Source organism: Apus apus, chromosome 18, assembly GCF_020740795.1.
Source record: "Apus apus isolate bApuApu2 chromosome 18, bApuApu2.pri.cur, whole genome shotgun sequence".
Lineage (NCBI taxonomy): Eukaryota > Metazoa > Chordata > Aves > Apodiformes > Apodidae > Apus > Apus apus.
This window is the reverse complement of record NC_067299.1, coordinates 7,959,249-7,980,755: the sequence shown is the minus strand read 5'-3', so window position 1 is coordinate 7,980,755 and position 21,507 is coordinate 7,959,249. Positions and strand designations below refer to the sequence as shown.

The 21,507-nt window shown below is 39.9% G+C and overlaps 1 protein-coding gene and 1 long non-coding RNA gene across 4 annotated transcripts in view; one reads left to right on the top strand and one right to left on the bottom strand.

The window, feature by feature from the left end:
* Positions 1-21,507, bottom strand: part of LOC127392175 (uncharacterized) — an 87,685-nt gene that overhangs the window by 18,959 nt on the left and 47,219 nt on the right. The gene's annotated exons all lie outside the window — the stretch shown is intronic.
* ZZEF1 (zinc finger ZZ-type and EF-hand domain containing 1) overlaps positions 1-21,507 on the top strand; it is a 59,495-nt gene that overhangs the window by 12,652 nt on the left and 25,336 nt on the right. For 2 of the 3 annotated variants that reach the window (XM_051635714.1, XM_051635713.1), the window contains exons 9-32: positions 201-299; positions 1,399-1,490; positions 2,449-2,603; positions 3,286-3,397; positions 4,580-4,795; positions 5,679-5,779; positions 6,120-6,289; positions 7,082-7,215; positions 7,519-7,589; positions 8,076-8,190; positions 8,947-9,106; positions 10,010-10,131; positions 10,212-10,322; positions 10,980-11,146; positions 11,769-11,850; positions 12,481-12,682; positions 13,692-13,840; positions 14,216-14,456; positions 15,999-16,078; positions 16,881-16,974; positions 17,533-18,049; positions 18,688-18,852; positions 20,063-20,182; positions 21,013-21,174. In XM_051635714.1, coding sequence (XP_051491674.1) covers positions 201-299; positions 1,399-1,490; positions 2,449-2,603; positions 3,286-3,397; positions 4,580-4,795; positions 5,679-5,779; positions 6,120-6,289; positions 7,082-7,215; positions 7,519-7,589; positions 8,076-8,190; positions 8,947-9,106; positions 10,010-10,131; positions 10,212-10,322; positions 10,980-11,146; positions 11,769-11,850; positions 12,481-12,682; positions 13,692-13,840; positions 14,216-14,456; positions 15,999-16,078; positions 16,881-16,974; positions 17,533-18,049; positions 18,688-18,852; positions 20,063-20,182; positions 21,013-21,174 — 3,637 coding nt within the window. The remainder of the gene's footprint in view (positions 1-200; positions 300-1,398; positions 1,491-2,448; positions 2,604-3,285; positions 3,398-4,579; positions 4,796-5,678; positions 5,780-6,119; positions 6,290-7,081; positions 7,216-7,518; positions 7,590-8,075; positions 8,191-8,946; positions 9,107-10,009; positions 10,132-10,211; positions 10,323-10,979; positions 11,147-11,768; positions 11,851-12,480; positions 12,683-13,691; positions 13,841-14,215; positions 14,457-15,998; positions 16,079-16,880; positions 16,975-17,532; positions 18,050-18,687; positions 18,853-20,062; positions 20,183-21,012; positions 21,175-21,507) is intronic. The other variant, XM_051635715.1, reaches the window with a different exon arrangement.

Sequence of the window (21,507 nt, the reverse complement as noted above, 5' to 3'; positions counted from 1 at the left end):
CTTCTGTCCATATCTTAAGCTAGGTGAGATTACAGTACTTCTTATACTTTGGTTTCTTCCTCTTATTTTTCTCTGACAGTGCTAAAAAGCTCAGGGTACTGTAATTTTGTTTTCATTTGTTTTGTGTGTGAAGAATTTAAAGCCTAGAAAACAGGCTTTCTATTTGATGAATTTGATAAACTGTTAATTCTCTTACTTAGGGAAACCATTACGACTAACTTTGCAAGCATGTGATGTAAAGGGAAAAGAAGACAAATCAGGGCCTGAGAACCTCCTTTTAGAGCCATGGACTGGGGATGGTAAGAGCCTGGACTTCAAATCCAGAATATTTGACCAGACACAAGGGCTGTTAACAAGGCTTTGGTGCTGTTGCATGTGTATTTATATATAGATTTGATACTGCTCGATAGTTTTATCATATGGAAGATCTGTAAAAAAAAAACCCCCAACAAACCCAAACAAAAGAAAAACACAACAACAACCTCACACCACCACCAAATCAACATGTACATTCTGGTTTTACAACAAGGTGGGTTTCTCAGGAGCCAGTTTATTGTCGTTACAAACCAACAAAAAAAAACACCCATTGGATTTTGTGGGCAGTTATTGATCTTCTTTGTGACAGCTCCTTGCTGACTTCCATGTAGAAAATTATAGCAGAGTACATTTTGTGGGTGGAAATCATGAATCATTCACTCCTAGTTTCCCAAATATTGATGGAGAGATAAGGTGGGAATCATTGAAATTTTCACTGACTGCATGTAACTAATAATTCTTGAAAGCCTGTCTTTGGTAATGCAGTGTTTTTGTATACTGGGTCCACCCTGAAGACAGAGGTTGGTGGGTTTTGACCTTGTTTTGAAGTGAAGTGCCACCTGATCTCTTTTTTTAAAGATGATGTGCAGTGCTCCTGATAAATAAGTGCTCCTGTGAGAGAAAATCAGGCACATTCTAAATGCTTATTTTACCCTTTTGTTTGCTTGTGGCTAGTGTTGGATTTTATTCTTCAGTTATTTTGTGGATTGTCCTGTGTTGTTTTAGGGCTCACAGTTTAGGGACCAGTGAGTTGTATCAGTGAACAGAGCCACGAGGCAAAGTTGTATTTGGCAATTACCAATAATCTTTAATGAGGAGACACTCTTGGAAGAGCTGCAGATGCTGCAGCCCCAAGAGAGAGACAGGCTGGAGGGACCAGTGGGTGCTCTGTGGGAGTGTGAACTGACATGACACAGTCTTTTAACTTGTCTTTTCTATTTGGAAACATTTCCTAATGAGCATGTCACTGGAAAAAGCATCATGTTTTTGTCTCCCCCTTTAGTCCACAACCTTATTGTTCTCTTTCAAACCCCTCACACCAGCAGTCCTTCCAACCTCATTCTGTTCCCACTGCTGCTTTAGGTTTTCTGACTGAAACTGGGAAAACCAGAGCAAGCATCATTCTTTCTACTGGAACTGAATCTGCATTTCAAGTGACACAAATTAGAATAAAGGTATGTAGTTCCTCTGTGCTTTTGAAGTAGAAGGCTTGCTGTTTTCCCTAGTGGTAGAGTTGAATCAGGATGGTTTTTGTATGAACTGAAATTTTAAATTCATCACCCCTATGACTTACACTAAAGGAAAACCCTAAGGGAACTTAAGGAAAGGGAGGTCTTAAATTATTCCATATGTTCCAGGCATTTATTTCATATTCCTTTTGTCTATACCTTGCAATTTAATCAAGCCAGTGTATGGTTTTTCTCTAAAAGGTATGGATTTATTTGTAAGATCTTAGATTTAAAACAGTTTTTTGACTGTGAATGGTAGGTTTAAAGATAAATAGCATGTGAGTTCAGATGAAGTGTAGAGTCTTACAAATTGTTTTGGTAGACTTCAGTGTATTTTGAGCACCTCGTGTGATTTTTTTAATCTGGTTTAAAAGCAAGATCTTGTGATTAAATGTCATGGCCAGGACAAAACTTCAGTGAGATTTCTGCAGCTGAATTAATTTAGATAAGGCAAAGAAGTAGTTTAATTCCTGGAACAAAGATATGTATTTCAGTGTCAAAGAGAATTAAACATGGATGGACTTTTTGGCAAGTAAATTCTAACTGGAGCTGGAGAGACAGCTGAGCTGCTTTGCAGTGTAGTGATACAGGGATGCATCATTTTGGGGTTGGTTTTGTTTGCTTGTTTGGAATGAAGTTTACAAAATTAGAATGTGCATTAATATGTGGAACTTTCAATATTTTAAATATATTAATATATTTTCATATTTTAAATATTAACCATGTATGTGAGGAGGGTTCAGTTTTTATAACCCTTCTCTGAACCTGTTTGATTTTTCTGGAGATGACAAGTGCCATTCCAGAGATCCCTCTTGTCCTTTCCATGATCTTTCTTTTCCTGGGGAAGCAGCACCTCTTTCCTTGTCAGGTTTTGAACCCCTTTGCTCTGAATTTGCTTCTTCAGGTGCGCCGAGGTGCCATTGGGGCCCAGTGTGGGCTGGTCTTTGCTTATAATTGTGCTTCAGAGAAGTTCCATGCAGAGGAACACTTCAAAAGATTTGAAAGTTATGACAAGTGGAAGCTGCGGGAATTCAAGCAGTTTTTAAAAAGCAGGTACAGGTGGGCTTTTCTGGAACAAATAAAGGGAAAAAGAAAGGTTCTATTTGATCTTTTTGCAATGCCAATTGAAGTGCTGAGGGTCACAGTCACAGAATATCAAGGGTTGGAAGGGACCTCTGAAGATCATCAAGTCCAACCCCCCTGCCAGAGCAGGACCAAAAAAAAAACTAAGGCAGGTCACTCAGAAAGGCATCCAGACAGGTCTTGAAAGTCTCTAGAGAAGAAGACCCCACAACCTCTCTGGGCAGCCTGTCCCAGGGCTCTGTCACCCTCACAGTAAGGAAGTTCTTCCTCATGTTGAGGTGGAGCTTCCTGTACTCAAGTTTGAGTCCATTGTTCCAAATGAGTTAAAAATGCTGCATGATTTAATTGCTGTTTGTTGGTTTCATTGAGCTTCAATTTGATGCATTTGCAGAAATATGTGTGTAACTGTTGTCTTCAGCCTCTTGATTTAAAGACCTGTTTAAAAAGGGATATAACAAGCTTTTCACTTGAGGTGCAGATTGCTGATGACAGAAACAATTTATAGCAAGATCATATGTTAATGAGCCTTTATTAAATTATTTTCTGTTGTCTCTGTCTCATCTTTAGAGCCATAGCATCCTAAAAATACTTGGGTGAGATACCAACAGCTCTGCAGCTTCTTTTAAAGTATTTCTTTGTTCCATTCTTTTATATATAGAAGCAGTTGTTCGTGTGATGATCTGGGAGATGATGATCCTATTGGCTGGTTTGAAGTGGAAGAAGAGTGGGATGAAGTTGATGTCAGAATGCAGAAATGCAGAACTGCCCAAGTAAGAAGCCATGAAAATCCATTGGCCCAGTCTCAGGGAGCAGAGGCTCATCTCTCTGCTTTGTTTTAATGCCAATTGAAATAAACAATTTTTTTTTTTTTGGTCTTTTGTGCAAGGAGAGGTAAAAGTCAATGGGCTTATAGTTAAAAGGATGATTTGACCCATGTTCTCTGAGTTTTTAAATTGTTTCTCTGTATATATGCACAGATGGCAGTAGGGAAATGGTGCTTCAGGATCATGTTTAACACAAAATGGTGGGTTAATGCACAGACTACTGGTTTGATCATGAGGAAATATATTTTTAAAAGGCTGACATTGTTGCTTTATTCTAATATCTAGACAGATCTGTCTTAACTTGCTGCATAACTATAGCATTTATTCTTTCAGAGCCATGTTCTGCAACCCTTACCTTAAGGGACAAGCAGTTTTAGGTTGATTCCCTTGAGGAACGTGGGACTTTATTGTTTCAGGAGTTTTTGTTGACTGAGTTTTGATTTGTAGTGCTTAAGTAGGAAACATTTCAGGCCCTGCATTTACCTCATTTCTGGAGTCAGCTGTTGCATAGTTCCCCAGTCCTTTCTCATACTGTGGCAATTATCAGAAGTGGTGGCACAGTTCTAAGTCAACTGGGAATTTTTCTAAAACTGTCGCTGCTTGCTAAGACCTTCTGCTCTTGTCTGTGTGACCCTGAGTCCCTGAGACTTAGGAGTCTGCAGAGTTACTGAGCACATTTGGAGGGCAGAACTTGCTGTTCCCTTCAGCTCTGCAGTCTTGTACCTCACTGTGGGCAGGTTGCAGAAATGTTTTAAATCTTGATCCCCTGCTTGCTTTTAAATGCAGCTAATAATTTTTTAACCTGCAAAAGTACTGTAACTGTAGAGCCAAGGAACAGAGTATGCAGAGTAAATGGAACTGATAATGAATGAATTAACTTTGCAGATGCTTGTAGAGGTCACAGAACCATCACACTGATTTTTTTTTTTGAAATAAAAAGAGAGTTCAAGCTCACCCTGAATCTCAGGCTCAGCATTTTAAACTTCTAGGGGCGGTTGCCAGGGATTAAGTCTTGTCCCCTCCACCCCACCTGCAGCAGCCTCCTCATGTATCTGCACTTCTCTTTTACAAGCCAAATTGGCCCTAACCTTTACAACCCAATCTTGGGCTGTGTTTATATCCTTCTAGTACTTGATGATAAAGTTCCTGTGCACAAGGCAAGACACAGCAGAGCGACTCGGGGTTCAGGGCCTGAACGTCCTTGGTTATCTTCGGCCTGTGCGAGAGGAGCCCAGCAACACCATGAGCTGCTTGCAGTGCAGGAAAACTGATGAGGACACAGTTTGTGGCACAACTCTTCTCCTGAAGACACTTCATTTCATCCAGCAGCTGGCACAGGACCTGGTATTTTTAGCCCTTAGTTCTTTTTTTAAGCGTTTCTTTACCGTGCTGGAAGGAGTAAGGCTGTGCTGACAGGAATTGTGAATGGGGAGAGAGAAGTCTTGCTTCTAGGTACAAATGACTGTTAAAAACATGCTGTGGAGAAAAAAAGGTTTCTGAGAAATAGGATTCTGTGTGTGTTTACTGAAGTTGACCAGGAATATGCTCACTTTGGGTCCAGAAGAGAGTTAAGAACCATTTTTCAGCACCAGGTTACAATGCTGCCTGCTGTGGGTGCAGCAGAAAGATGCTCTGCTGTCTGTTAGATAATGTAGCTGTTTCTGAAGCAAGCACAGGGAAAAGTCCTCAGGGAGATTTGCTAGAAAAGCTGCTTAGATGAAAACATGTCCTCCTTTTATTTGCAATAATTCTGTAAATATGAGACATAGGCAGCTAAGAGATACAGCTGGTGTGTGTTGATGTATGTCAGCCTGGTGCACCCCACTTCTGAGGGTACATGTCAAACCCATGTTTTGTTCATGTTTTCAGCTTCAGTTCTGAGCCATGGGCAGTTTCCTTTTGGCCATCATTTACTTTCAGTCAAGTTAGATGAAGAGGTAGAGCTTGTCAAGTCTTTTGATGGTGGAGGACAGGGATGGGGGACAAGACATCTTGAAAAAGGAGAGAGATTCCTGGTTAGTAGCTCTGAGAAGGGGAAGATTTCATAATGAACTGTCACATTTAAACACTGGAATATTCATGAAAGAACTTACACTGGAATTCATGTTAGCTGCAAGTTTATAGAAGACTAGGCTGCTTAAAGCCCAGTGCTCAGGGATGTGCTTTTGTTAAATGTGTCCTGTATAGAGTTAATGTTCCAATCCTGCATTTTCTTTGCCTTTTTAAGGTTCAGCAGAAGGAGAGTGGATTAAAATACAAGTCATTTTTAGATTTCACAGGCCTTGATTTGCAGCTGTTCTGGAATTTTTATAATAAACTTCACCAAAAGTAAGTCACTTCTTTACAGTGCAGTGAGGCACTAATCTGTGTGTGGATGTATAAATAAAGTATGTTTAGTTGAGTTTAGTTGGAGCAGTTTCTTCTTCCTAAACGACATAATTTGCATCAATAACATTTTCCTACTGCTGCCATATGGGTTTCTAAATGTAATGTTATATAGAAGCTGGAGATGTAGATTAATTTAGCTGGTAGCTTTGCTTTTTTTGGCTGTGTGCTCTCTGCTCAGTGGTTTTTATATGTCTGAGGTAGCAGCTTTCACAACATCTATTTGGTGCAAAAGAGCTGCTTTTCTAGTTTGTGCTTCTGTTTGTTTTATGCTTTCTTACAGCCCAAGGGAAGAATGTATCTTTGCTCAGACACTGCTATTGCAGCTTCTCCAGAGCTGCTTCTCAGTACTTACTGGAGACAATAAAACTGCTAAACCTCAAGAAACTTCTCAGAGCAAAACATCTGGTCACACAGAAGCTGCAGAAGAGCTTTATAGACATTTGTGTGAAGGTAATTTATATTGAATACATGAACTGGTTTGTCTGTTCTGACTTCCAAGTGTGTTACAACAGTTACAATTTGGGAAGAGATATTTATTCCTAGAGGCCAAGTCAGCTACTGTTCCTTTGTACCTTCTTCAGGTCAGTGGGTGCTAATTAGTCTATTACAGTGGAACTTTCTTTAACCTTATGAAATGGTTCTCTAGATTTTGATGTTGTGTTCTGGAAACAACAGCAATAGAAAGCTTGTTTCACACCTGTCACCTGCTTTAACCAGCAGGGAATGTGATCCACCAGCTACAATCTCACTGGAGTGCATTTATTTCTGATATTTCATATAAATATAAATGAGTATACAGGGAGCCTGGAAAGGTTTACAGAAACACAGGGAAGATTCTGTGAAGTGAAGAGAATGGGAATTGCACATAAGATTTCATTCAAAGTAGGATGGTGCCCTTTTTATTCAAGTATAATCTTTTTGTCACTTGCCTAACAGTTTCCTGAAAGGAAAGCTGGAGATAAAGCAGTTTAAATAGAATCTGTCACATCTAGAAAACTTGATGAGCTTTGATAGTTGTCAGGTCTTATGTAGCAGAATTAATTGACTCAATGAATAAACGTGGCCTTAGAAAAATCCTTTCTGCTAGAAGTCAAAAAGTTACCCCTCATTTTCTCTGTGTGTGTTGGGATTGCAGGGGCTTCAGGTTGTGTGAAATAAGACGTTTCGTTCAGTTATGCCCAACACAGTAGATGGATTAGTGATTGGAACTTGTCCTTTGGTTTCCTTTTCTTTTATGAGCAGTGGTGGATATGGGGGACAGTAACTTCATGCCAATGAAAATGCTGAAAGAGGAAGTCAAGAACACCTTGCTCAGTGGAGCAGCAATCTTTTTCCCAGACAGACAAACCAGGCGACACCAGCTCTTCACCATGATGGTAAATCATTGCATGAGAAACTGATTGTTCAGTACCTGCTTTCTTGATGCAGGAAACAGGAAAAAAATGAGGTTTTCTTGTCAAATAATGTAGACTTTGTCCCATTAAAGTAAAAACTTTCTTGATTGTTTGCCTCTTTCTGCCCTCTCCCCTCTCTCTCTCTCTCTGCAGCTTATCTAAAGAAAGAGGAGCTAACTCTGCCTTTCTTACCAAAAATGAATAATAAAATGCAGAAATTAGAATTCTTCTCACAGAGAAGGGAAACAGAACATATTCTAAAAAGAAATCTTTTTCCTTTTCTAGAAAAACATCACTGAGCAGGAGCATAAGCAATCTGTCCATCTTGCCTTCAGATCCTTGTGTACCCACTTCAGGTAAGGGGTCTTGAAATTGAAAAGAATTGTCTGATACCCCACATCTGCTGATAAGTTCATCTTTAATCCCTTTTAGAAAAGTGATTTCCTTGGAAAATAAGTCTCTAAAAATAATCAACTGACTTTGCTTTAGAAAGGGGAATATCATTATTTAAGATACTTAATAACTGAATAGCTATCTAAAAAGTTGTCCAAGGATTCCAGTTGGTGCTGGAATGACAATGCACTGCTCACAGGCTTCTCCTAGGCTGTTTTCCAGTTTTTTAAATCATTGTTTATCCATGGTGATTGTTAGTATTGATTTAATTTAGTCTGGAGCCATCAGAACACAAACACTTTTGGTTTTCCTAGCAATGATGCAGTAGAATCTCTGCAGATTTGTCACAAGGGTAACTGAATTTTTATTTTGGATCCTTGTTGTGTTTATTTTGGATCCTTATTTTGTGATCCTTGTTGATGGTTAGTAAGAAGACATTTGTTTTGTAGTGATCAAGATCCAGGTGGACTCTTATTATTACCAGAGAAAGGAGTTTCTGCAGATTTTGGCACAAGTGAGGTGCTCTCAGTCATGGATACCCTTCTGCTAGTGGCAGCAAGAGAGGTAACTGTCCTTGCATTGTTCCTATTTTGCTGTGATTTTTGTATGCATTCAAAGATATTGCTGAGATATTGCTGAAGAACTAGCTTTCCTGTCCTTCTGGATGAAACTAGTCATAGCTCCTCAAGTCTGTAGGATTAGGCTTTCCAACCAAATGTAATATTTTCTTTTAAGCATTCATATTTCATAATAGTTGAGTAAGTCATGTAGAAGGTGAAGATGAGCATTGAGAAGACTTTGTGGCATCCTGTCAACACTAAGGAGTAATCATCCCATGCTGAGAGGTCAGGATTGGTCATGTCACTGAGGGAGGTGTAAATGGAGCTTGGGTATTTACATATGTAAGAGACTGGAACAGGTTGCCCAGGGAATTTGTGGCTGTCCCATCCCTGGAAGTGTTCAAGAGGAGGTTGAATGGGGCTTGGAGCAACCTGGGCTGGTGGGAGGTGTCCCTGCCCATGCAGGAGGGATTGGATCTAGATGATCTTGAAGGTCCTTTCCAACCCAAACCAGTCTGGGATTCTATGATATGCAGAAACAGATGTGCTGGGAACATTGAGTGACTCCTGTAGCTTCAAATTGTGATTTATCCAAACAAAATGCATTAGGTGCTTTGTGGTGTGATACAGTGTGGTCAGCTGATTTCATCTTTTTTGTGGGGTGAGTGGGATGATAATGTCCATCACAGTTTCCTTAGTACATATGATGCCATTCTGCTGCAGAGGAGGATGTCCTTTTGTTGCATTCTTTATTTTTCAGTGTGAAATGATGATGCTGGATGTTGCACAGCAAGAGAGTGGCACAGTCTTGTCTTCCTTATTCTGGTCTGTCCAGGGTAGCCTCCTTTCATGGTGCTACCTGCAACTGAAGGGTGGTGATGATTCCACCAAGGATCTTGCAGTGGAAATACTCAAAAACTGTAAGTGCTGGGATGAATGCAGAGTTCAGTGTGGTGTAATACAGGACTTTAACATGAGATCTTGCAAATTACAGTATAATAAGGGTTCACCAGTGGTTGCCTGAGGCACGCTCAGAACTAACCTCTCTGGGAAGGAATTTGTAGGCATATTGAGCAGATTAGAATTTGATAATTCTTGTAATACTGATAATTTTATGTTGGGAGAATCTTCAGAAAACATTGAAGTAAGTTTTGGGGGCCAAATACTGAAAAAAGAAAAACAACAGAAAGAACAAACAACAGTTACAGACTTTCATTTTAATATTTTGGTTTCTTTAGATGGCCCTTATTTTGATAAGTTCCTGTGTGGTGATATGTATTTTCCTAGATGTTTGTGGTAGAAAGAAACTTACTGAAGAAGCTGGGAAGTTTTGGGAGAGTGTTTTGGCCTTTTTTGTTTTCTTATCAATGCAGCAGCTCAGTTTCCAGTAGTTAATTGGGGCCAAGCACTTAATGCAGGTGTAATTTTATATGCAACTTCTTTATGTTATCTGTGTATAAATAAGCTTGTTGTGTTCCTGTCTGACATTTAAAAATGGAGAAAGGCTCTAGCTAAAAATGATTGGCCTCACTTCTTAAGCTGCATTTCTTAGGATACACAGAGATTCTTGAAGCAGTCTTAGAGTGTTTGATTCAATTACCTATCCCTCATCTTTCTTTTGTTTAATATGATTGATAAGCATGGCTTGTTTTCACAATAGAAATATCACAGAGAACTTCTCTGAGCTGTTCTCACTCCTGAGTGTCCCTTTTCTGCTCTCCCTCCTTGTGCACATCACCATGCACTTCAGTGTTTGACACAGCAGGATGTGGTAGTAAATCCATAAGGTGGCTATTAAGGTATTGTTTTTTTTTTTTCTCTAGATGTGAGCCAGTTCCTGTCAAATATCAGAACGATTTTGCAGTCACTTTTATCTCAATATAGTGGCAAAACAATAGTGGAAAAAATAAGTAACTCTGTCTTTGCTATGGCAACTCGTCAGCTGGTGAGTGACCCTTGGGGTTTTGTACCTGGCATCATGGCCCTGGTTACCTGCATTTTCATGAGACCTGTGTGTTCTCCTAGGTCATCTTCTTGTTGGATTTTTGCACTTTAGACATTCCATACTGTACTCTGCTACAGGAATTCAGCACTTTGATAGAACCACTGAAAAGCCTTTGTAGTGAGCCTCATAAGGTAAGTAAAGATATGGGCCTTGTGAAGTCCAGGGAAGCAAAATTGCAAGGAAGACATGGAAAACTCCAATTATTCTATTGGCACACATTTGAAAGGAGCTGGAAAGCTTCTAAAAGCATGGGATGTATGATGAAATATTGAGTGAAGAACTAGAAATATACTTGTACTGATGTGGAAGATGAGCAAAGTGACCAGAAAGTGCAACTGGAACAACCAGCCTAGAAGGTAGATAGGAAGGAGGGATTCTGAGGATGAAAGAAGAAAACAGTATGTGCTTCACATTTTGGGCTTCATTGCTTGTGGTGATGGAAATAAAGTCTGGTTGTGTGTAGTGTAGATGTTTAAATCTTCACTAGTCATCCAGACTATCTTCTTTTTTATCACTGGAGACTTGTAGGCTCTTCTGGGCTGAGGTTGTTCTCCTCCCTGATAGACCAGATGAATTCTGCTATAGAAGTGCTTCTTCACCATAATGATCAAGGATGTCCTTATAATTAATTCAGGTGTAAATCAGTGCTGCAAGCCCTTAAATACTGCCTTGTATGTACATCTGGCAACTTGAAAGTATAGCCACCAAAATCTAGTGTGGTAGTTTTACTTCCTTTTTGTTTCAGTGCATTTATGTTTGGATCTCAAGGATGCATTTTTGTCCTGCAGATGGAAATGGAAAGCTGGCAGCAAGAGCAGCCAGTGGTGCTGAGGACATGGACAATGGAATCACCTCATAACTATGAGAATAATTGCCATGAAGTCTCAGTCTTCTTGTGTCACGGGGCAACATACTTTGAGGTGGAATTTGATGAAAAATGTGAAACTGAAAGGAGGTAATTTCATCTTGTGCTGTGCTGGATGCCAGTGTCTGCCTGTTTGCAGAGGGGCAGTTCGTGCTGCAATATGCAAGGAATACTTCTTGCACACCATTTCAATTTCTTCCTTGTCCTGAGTCATATCCAATGTATTATTTTGAATGACTTCTCGTGCTGAAAGCCACTTCTGGCAGATTTACAGACCTGCCTTTGGTGTGAATTTTGTTTCCTTTGGCCTTCATCTGTTTCATAATAGATTGCTGTGGCCACCACAGTTTGTGCTTGTGGTATTTATCTTGCCTTCTTTAGGCAAAACTATTGGCTTGGTTTCTCTTGGTAACACATCAGGCTACTGCTTAGTTAAGGCACTAGCCAGATATTAAAATGATCACCCACTACCAATTCTGAAGGGCTGGAAAAGTTTTGCAGGAAAGGAGGTCTGTGTTGGCTGGGAAAAGTGCACTAAAATATGCAACAAATTCCTGAGCATTCATGAAATGAAGTGAAGCAATACAGGTGTGGTTCAGAAAGATGTGACAGGATACTCGGAGATGCAGCATTTATGAAAATCCAAAAAGCAAACATTTCCCCCCAAAACTTAAGAAGTAAATTAGGAAGTAATGAATTGCAATTTTCACAGGTATGATTACCTGGAGTTTACTGATGCCAGAGGTGCAAAAACTCGTTACGATACCAAGGTTGGCACTGAGAAGTGGCCTAAGGTGAGCACCTTTCAAGTTCTGAACCAAGTGAAATACCCAGTCTTAGGAAATGATTATGATTCTTTTGGAAACCCTCTTGTCTAAAAGGGTGTGTGTGCTTCCATGTATGTGTGTTTATTCCCTCTCAGAGGTGAGTGGGGGGCACAAGGTGAGGAAGGAAGTCTGCAGTGATGCAAAGGAGTGAATGAGTAAAGAATCCCTCTTTCTTGCTGTTCTGAAAGGAGCAGTCAGTCAAAAAATAAAATAATTATAATGTTTAACTGCCAGTAACTGCAAGAGTAAAACTTACTGGTTGACACTCTGCTCTTAAAATATTTTAACATCATGAGACAAGTGTCTTCCTGCAGCTACGCTTTCATCAATGACACCTCCTCAAATGGGATGCTTCTCTATTGTTTTATGGCCCTTACTTCTAAACCTCAGATATCTATATATTTCTCATTAAGCTAATGAGTAGGAATTCTACCTGCTTAGAATGGTGGGTTTTCTCAGTCAGATGGTGGGGGAACTTAGATCTGTTATGGCTGGGACATAATACTGAAAAAGCTGAGTTGCTGAAGGGAATTCATGACCCTGAAACGTCTTCCTGTCATGTACATTTGGCAAAATGACTGTTTTGTTGCTCTGTAGAAAGTGACCTTTAAGGCTGGCCCACGGCTGCAGTTTCTCTTTCACTCTGACAGCAGTAATAATGAGTGGGGCTACAAGTTTTCTGTCACTGCCTACGGCCTCCCCGACGTCGCCGTGTCTTGGGGCTTGGATTTACAGCTTCTCGTGTCGCGGCTGATGGGGCGCTTGGCTTCCCGAAGCCTGGCGCTGAAATCCCTGCGAGGTGAGTGCACTTAGCAGCTCCAGAACTTGTGCTGCCATCTCAAGAAAAGCTGCGAGGACCTTACGTTTTGAATACCCTGGGAAAAAGTGGAAGTGCCTTCTGTATTTCCCTCTTGCTGCCTTGCTGCTGAACCAAGCTCGGTCGTCGAGCTAGGTCCGTGTTTCACAGCAAGCCTGAGCACTGTGGGACTGTCCTGAGAGTGTCTCAGGGATCACTGTGATTTTTCTAGTAGTCAGAAGCCAATATTAAGAAGAGATGGGCACCTGCAAGTAATCAAACTAAGCCGAATGACATTGATGAAGTAATATCAGGGTTTGCCCAATCCAATCAAGTTTGGCTCATTCCAGAAGTTAAGCACATCTAGGGTTTGGGCCACTGAAGACTTAGTAAAATACAAAATGTGAGGTCAGTGCCATATTAAAAAAAAGAGAGAGTGAGTTCTTTATTCTTTAATTCCAAAGCCAGGATGCTTCTGGCTAGCTTCCTGAATCTGAAATCATTGACTGCTTTGGAGAAATTAACAAAATTGAAGTATTCTTGCTGCAGTCAGTACTTACCTTGGAAAATTAGGCAGGTACTTACCTGGAAATATAGGGAACTAACTGAAGGGTTTTTATCACAAGAGTATTTTTTTCCCTTGTTAATATGAGCATGCTTACATATAGCAAATCATTAGCTCTTTAGTAGGAGATAAAGCTTTTAAACTCTCTTGCAAATTGAGGAATTTCTCTGCTTAGAAATACATTGAAAATGTTTAAAGACCCTCCACAATGTAACATGATGTCACTGTAAGATAAGGTCTTGATGCTGTTGTTAAAGAAAGAGTACATTGGGTTTCTGCACCACATTAAAGAAGCAGAGGTTAGAGAATGTTGTTAAATTACTTGTTCTGTTTTCATTACCTTTTTTTTTCCCCCTTCTGGATGTTTGACATTTATCACTTTCATTGCTCTGTACAAATGAATGAAAACATTCAGTAACTGATGTGTCTTTTCTGAATTTCTTGCAGATTTAGGCAGTGAGGCAGATTTGCCTCCTTTGAAAGTAACATCAGTTCTTAATTCTCCTCTGTGGAAACCTGTCTTCAGGCATCAGATGTGTCCTGAGGCACTCCTGGGAGCCAGGGAAAGCAGTAGACAGCACCGAGACAAAACAGAGGTACTTCCACCACTGCTTTGGTTTCATTGGCACAACATCCCTCTGTCACACAGTTTCATTCAGACTGAATTAGTTGATAGGTCCTTAAGCATATGCTGTTGTGATGCTTTTGTCATACCTTGCACTGTTTAAGTCAAATAGAATCACAGAATCATACTGAGGAGAGAAGCTGTTGTTTTGTGCCCTTTGAGTTTCCATTTTCATGGTCATACAACGATTGGGAGGGACCTTCAGAGATCATCTAGTTCAACCCCCCTGCTATGGGCAGGGATGTCCTTCAACTAGATCAGGTTGCAAGTTGAAGGAACTGTAGAAATGAGGTGCAATAAATGTTCAGATCATATTAAAGTAAATGTTTTCCAACATTCTTTCCAGGCTAGGAGCTCTCACCAGGATGACTGCCGTAACTTTCTCATCGACTTTGCAAAATCAGATCCTGCCCAGGATTTCAGTGGGCAAAAATCTGAACTTTTCAAAGGACTTATTCAGGCATGTAAAAAACAGACCCCAAAGACAGATATAGTTGCTGGTTCTACTGTTGATCAAGCTGTGAACTCAACGTTTGCTGCTTTGGTGTATCTCACTCCAGATTTGTATGAGAAGCTTCAAAAATATGGTAACTCTAATATTAGACTATCTTAATAACGAAGACTTAACCATTGTAGGAGGCTGTCTTATAGTTCAGTTGATAAACTTTGAAACATCAGCTTAGTGTGATGATTTTTCAACAGGTGTTCTGTATAAAGAGGTCATCATTTAGGTAGAGTAGGTAAGCCTTATCTCTAGAGTGTTTATTTTTTCTTAGCACATGCTTTTATCTTCGTCCAAATATTAATAACCATCATAAACTACTGATTAAGCCTTATTATAAGGATACAGCCAGAGAGAGCTGTGATGTCCTCTGGGGGTTTAATTCAGAACAAGGTGGCTCCCAGGGATCAGGGGTTCTTACCTCATTTTCCACTCTTATTATATCTTTTTTTTAAAAGCCAGCACCAACTTCTGATATATGTTTTTAAATGGGGGTGGAGGAGGTGTGAATTACCTCCCAAAATGTTATGCTGTGGGAACTGACCTAAGCACCCTCCAAATACATTTGGTTTTAGTTTAAACCAAAGGTAACATTTTGCTTTTAACTTGTTTAATGTCCCTTGCATTTGCAAGGTATATCTTTTCAGTAGGTAAAACAACTTTTTCACTTACACCATCCTTCCATGAAACTTGTTTGAAGTATTGGATAAAAAGGTGCTACTTCGTTTTGAAGGGTTTTATTTTAGGCTCTCTGTCACAATTTTGAAGCTAAACATGTTACATTTTGAGCTATGAAGTGAAGGGTAAAAATCACTGACATAAAGACTGACTCAATGACTGAAGTGGTTATTGCCTTTAGTCATTTTGCCTATGTCTGCCAGTTCATCTAGTTTTCTGAGTAAGATTGAAAACTGGTACCTTAGGAAAATATTAAAGAGAGGGTAAGGTATCCATCCTACTGTTATGTTAACAGCTCCATCTGTCTGTCTTGCTGGGACAGACTAATTTCAGGCCCTGTGTTAACCTGTGCCAAGGGAAGTATGTACAAGTGGTGCTGAAAGAGGAAGAAAAATAAATGGGGGAATGGGAGAGGGAAGAGCTTGAACAGGGGTCATTGTCAGGCCAGTTTTGATGAACACTGTTTTATTGGGTCTTCAATTTTTGTAAATTGACCTTGGAAGTTCATTCTGGAAATTAATTGCCTAAAACAAAAAGGAAAAAAAACCACAACTGATAAGTTTATAATTGATACATTGATAATGGATAAATGTACCTACAGAGCTTTCAGTTAAATACTAAGCATTTCTTGATTATTCTGATACCAGTTTGCATTAGTAATATTTGCATGTATAGGGAGAGGTTTTTATTTTCCATGACTGCAAACATCAATTTTGGGAAGAGACAACACAGATATTAATAATTTAACTTTGCAAATAACTCTGTCAAGGTGCAGTTTATGTATTTAAGGCATATAGTAGTTGGTAGTTTTTATTCCCTGTTTTTCTTACAGGCATAATTCCAAGTTATGTCTAAGAGCTGAAGGGAAGGCTCTAGCATAATTTTAGTTAAATAGTCAAGTTGTAATGGGGCTGTAAATAAACTGAACTCTTCTTTCTCTCATTTCCAGTCACCAGTGGAGGCAAGGTGCCTTTGAGTGAGGAGTTTGCACAAGTATATTCCCTGGCTGATTCGATTAGAATATGGATGGTAAGATCACTCAGGAGGATGTCTTCTCATGTCTTTTATCTTCATATTTTACAATGCCATGTTCAGGAGTATGATGGAACCAGGTTTTCCTTCAGTGATTTTAGGTCAACTGTTTTCACTTAGGAAGAACACATTCACTTCTAAACTTTGAAATGTAATATTTAAATGCATTCTTACACTCCTCTCCTTCCCTCAGCCCTAGATGTGTCATTATGAGTGTTTAGGACTGATTTTGACTCAGCTAATCAGTTAAATTTGTGTTATTTTTCAGCAAGAATGTGTGCTGTTAATTAGGAAGACTCTTACAAAGCAGTTGGAGTTCTTTTGAGGTATAGCATAGGGAGCAGTCTGCCTTAAACATCATTCTCACAGTACTGCAGTGCTAACAGCTACAGTTCTGAGATGTTTGCAGCTGGCAGTACTTGCTGGTTGGATGACATGATGCTGTTGGAGAATCTTATCTCAGGATAGGTCTATATCTTTTCCTGGGTGGTGGGGGGAAAGGGGAAGCCTTCTTTTTCATGTAGGGCTGATACACATCCAGTCACAAGACAGAGAAGGGTCTGTAGGCCTCAGCCTACAAACCTTGAGCATCTCAATACAAGGCTGTGTTCCCTGCTCTAATAGTGTAGCTACTGCTCTTCTAGGATACTGGGCTTTTAGGTCTGCAGTAGGGAATAGTAAATATCACCATCTGTTTCTGAGATTAAATTCCTTTAACATGGCACAGTCTTTATACTGCCTTGCTGTATAGATACGCAGGGGGAGTAATATTTTAACTATTTTAACATCCTGTCTACAGCTGGAAATGAAGCAGAAATCCCTGATGAGTAGGGGAAATGATACTGAGGAGAAGCAGAACACAGAAGCAAGTGAAGTGAACCCAGAAACTCTTGGTAAGTGTTGCCTTTCTAAATGCATAAGCATTCCAGGTAGTTTCCTGAAGCATTGCCTTGTCAGTCTTAGAATTTTACTGGGAAAGGTAGGTTGGCAGCTGGAGCTGCTTGTTAATACCCTAAGAGATAAAGTAGTGTACATTCCATGAACCATCTGGCATTTTGTTCAGATATTTTTTTGTGCAGGAAATAGGGCATGAGAAAATTTTACAGGCAAGGAGTGACCTCTCCCTTGGATCACCTGGTTCTGAACTTACATCCATCTATTCTTGTAGATACTTGTTACCACAATTAACTGATTTTGGAGTAGCAGCTGGTTTTTACTGGAGTAAAATGTGTTCTCCTTGACTACTGTGTGCTTCATATGGTTCTGTGTGATTAATCAAATACAGCATTTGCAGACCTAGAATTAAGTGGCTGATAGTGTAATGATCAATATCATAAGCTGTCTTGGCTCAGAAGCAACAAGATAAATCACTTTCTTCCTGAGCAGAAGATAGAAAGTTGGCCATTCTGTTATCATGACTTTAACTCTTCCTTCCAATTTTTATGCTGCAGCAAAACTTTGTATGCAGAAGAGCCTTTTGCTACTCAATTTTTTGCCTGTAAGAGCAAAGACGAAAGGTTCTGCTTCAGACAGTTTGGAATCCCAAGATGTTGATGATCTCCCACACCATGTCAGTGACAAATGCCAAAGAAAAGGTTCTGTCGTGGACACAGGCTTCCAGACAGCACACTCATTGTCTTCCAATGGAGTAACTCATCCTGTTCCAAAAGAGGGGGCCCAAGGGAAACAACCTGATACGAAGGTTAAAGGAGTTCCTGATCCCCTCCAAACAGAAGAAGCATCTGCAGTTCACAGTAGGGCTGTTGAAAATACAGCTTCACAGCAAGAAGATGTATCATCACCTCCTTCCACTCCCACAAGGAAATCTCAGTTCAGCAGAGGAAGGCTAAGGCTGCTGTCTTTCAGATCAATGGAAGAGCCAAGAGCTGTGCCTACTGTGAAGGAGAAATACCCTATCTTGAAAAGCATATTAGACTTTATTAAGGATCAATCACTTTCACATGAAAGGTAAGCAAATAGATGCTGCCAGTTGTATAATACAGAAGCTTGTCTTGAGACCTCTTCAGATGGAATAAAATATGTTGGAGCTGCCAGATAGCATTGGAAATCATTTGGTACATAAATAGTTGTCAGATCTATGTGTCAAACTGCAGTTATTCACAACTATGTAGGGGCTCAGAGAGAGTATTATTTCCTTTGATTCAGTTTTATGGTGTAGAACTTCAGAATGTGAAGAACAATTACTTTGATGCTTCTTCTCTTGCTTCCTGAGATCTGTTTGCAGTGGCATTTTGCTTCTTACCTACAAACAGCAAAGACATGGCATAGCAGTACTAGAAATCCTTGATACCAGAGAGAGAGTATTTGCCTTTCTTATTAAACGACCTGGTATTCTGAAAATGTGGATCAAGAGAGAGATTTGTAATGCTCAGCTTGTCTGTTTTAGGCCCTAAAACTTGGACTGGTGCAGGAAGTGCAGGGTTCTGGTTGAAGCTTTACCACTCCCTCCAAGTGCAATATACCACTGAGTATACAGCTGAACAGTTAAATACCAAACTCTTCATTAACAAGTCAAGTACTTCTTGACTTGTGATTTATTTGCGTGATGTTTTGAAGCCCTCAGAGATGTTGTTTGCTCTTCTCAGTGTTTTAAAGGTTCTTGCTTTGAGAAAATCCCAAGGGCAGAGTATTCTGGAAGTGCTGAAGACAATCCGCCGGTGCCTGGACTCCCTTGGGCAGCCACACTGTTTCCATCCACCATGTGTACTTTTCCTCTTGGAGCTTCTGGCCTGTCAGAAAGATTTTACAAAGTGAGTCATTACTGAGGCAAATCTCAGCCATGTGTCCTTGTGTCTTCTCAGTCGTGGGAATTGAGAACAGTAGGAAGTTGCTGCTTTTTAATCCATGTGTCTAATAATGGTCTGACCCGAGGATTTAGTTCTCAGACTCCTGTGCACATCTTGCATGATTCATTTTAAAAGAAGTTTATCATTGTTTTCAAGGGGAATTCAGGTGCACAGCTGTTGATGCCAGCAGGTATCACGTGGTTGAGTCACAGTGTGGATACCTAGAAAATCTTCACAGTTCCAATCAGATCACAACAAACTCAGCAAAACTGTGGAGTCTTCAGTGACTGCTTTAGTTTACATTCCTGTCTAATTCCAAGTGGGTTTCTCATCCAACAAAGCTGTAGTGATCTAACCCATTGAACTTGTCATTTCTTACAAAGCATTAACTCTTTATACATTTTGTGAACTTCCTCTTGTACATCCATGTAACACCTATCTGGAGGAAGAACTAACTTCCCAGAATGCTGCACGTTACAGCTTGTTAGTCAAGCATTTTCATAACTTTGGATGTCATACCTGACAAATCTGATTGGGGGGGGGTGGGATATTCCAGTCCTGTGCCAGAGGCTGCAGTGATGGACCTGCAGGTCTGTGGTGCTGTTGGCTACGTGCCAGCTGTAGGGCATGCACCTGGACACACACACAAGAGGCAAGAAGGTCATATTGATTATATGCATCTGCAATTGTGGTTCTCAGGGAGGAAAGGTGGTTTGGAAGGTTTTTCAAGTGCTATGTACAAGTAGAAAGGACTGTCTCAAAGCAGGAGGTGATGCTGTGCTGTTCTGGTTCATGAATTAGGTCTGATTTTGATCAGAACTCTGCCTACTGGCTTCTCACTTCCCAAGAGCTTTTTGTGGTCCTCTTGCAGTGCACTGCTTTCCTTTAAGATCTCAGCTAGATATTTACAAAGCATCTTTTTAATTTGAAGGAATATATTCCTTTGTGTGTGCCAGGAGAATATTCCCTTTGCCTGTTTTCTCTGTTGACTTCTGCTTTCTGATATGGGATTCTTTATTGAAATGTGGCAGACTGCATTTTAAACAAAACTGGTGTCCTTCCCACTGTTGTGGGGCATGTTTAGGAGAATGCCTGTTTTAAAATCTGCACAAAGCAAGCTACCTAAAATGTAGCAGTGAATTCTAGACTACTAATTTGAGTCTTTAATTTCTAGCTACTTTGGAAACTTGGAAGGCTGTGGTGCTGAGCTGCACAAAGAGATTCGAGAGTCCTACTATCAGCTTGTTTTATTCCTGGTGAATTCTGTGAAGGGATTTAGTACCATTAATGACAGGTACAGCACATTTCTTGCATTATTTATGTGAGATTTTTTCTTTCTGTTCTCCCTCACCTCTTCCTTTCTAATTTGTTATTTCTTGTTTAATTCCTTAATTAAGTTTGACTATACTTTGCACTGTTACAGAACTAAATAAGGATTGATCTTGTAATCAAAAACACCATCTTCTCTTTAATAATACTGTGCAGGAAAGGACAATAAATTTATCAAGGTTAAAATATGACTGATGGCATTCTGTGGTTAGAATCCTGCCATTTGTTTCTGAAGCTTAGTAGTAAAATACTAGAAATGGCAAATTTATTGTGGAATTCTTTGGCAAGAGTAATGCCCCAGTAAGCACCACAATTCTGCAATCCTGGTTTAATGTTAAAGCTCATATTTTGGTAACATTTGGGGTTAGAATTGTTGGGATTTGTAGCTGAGTGTCCTGTAGAAATGAGAATTTTGTGCCTATAAGGTCCATCTCCCTGCTAAGAACTTCCAAGTCCTTTGTTCAAAAGGTTTCAAAGACAGCAGGTTCCTGCAGATACCAAAAAAATGCTGTCCTGCAGAGAAGGGACAAACTCTCTTGCTAATGGTCAGGCTATAACATGAGCCTGTCTCAGCTGAATCCATTAGGATGGCATCTTTATTTCAAATTCCACTGACTGTGCTTCTTGCTAACTTGTGTAAGTTCCTGCATTAGTAAGCCAGAGTTTCTGCCAGATAGTTAATTTAATGCAGAGTAAAGCCTGGAAATCAGTGATTGTCTCCCTCTTAATCCCCAAAGATGCATTTTCAGCTTTAGGTCAGAACAGTCAGGTTTTGTTGTCCTGTTTTTTATCTAGATCACTGCTTCCTGCCTTATCATGTGTGCAAACAACTGTCCTTCACCTTCTGGATATGAGCTGGGAACCCAGTGATCTTTCCTTCTTTGTTGAGATCCAGTTACCACATCTCCTTATGGCTACTTCACAAGAAAACATAAGTATTCATGAAAGTGTCATTTGGTGAGTGAAGAAGGATGCAGCTTTCACATGGGATCAACTCTTGATATGATTTTTACAAGAAAGACTCTTGAACTTTGTGCTGGAACAAGCAATAAAAGTGCTATGAACAAATATGGCAAAATTTTAGCCAGTACCCAAGGGCCTAAATGGAACTATTTGAAATGTTTTGCAGCCATTTTTTTGCATTTTACTAGTGCAAAAACTAATACAATGTTATTTTTTAACCTGATTACTGCTGGAACACACTTCACTTGTTTAGCAGTGCAGCAGGAGGTGGATCATGCTGTTTCTTGTCTTGATAAATATCAAATGTTACCAACATGTGCATGTCGT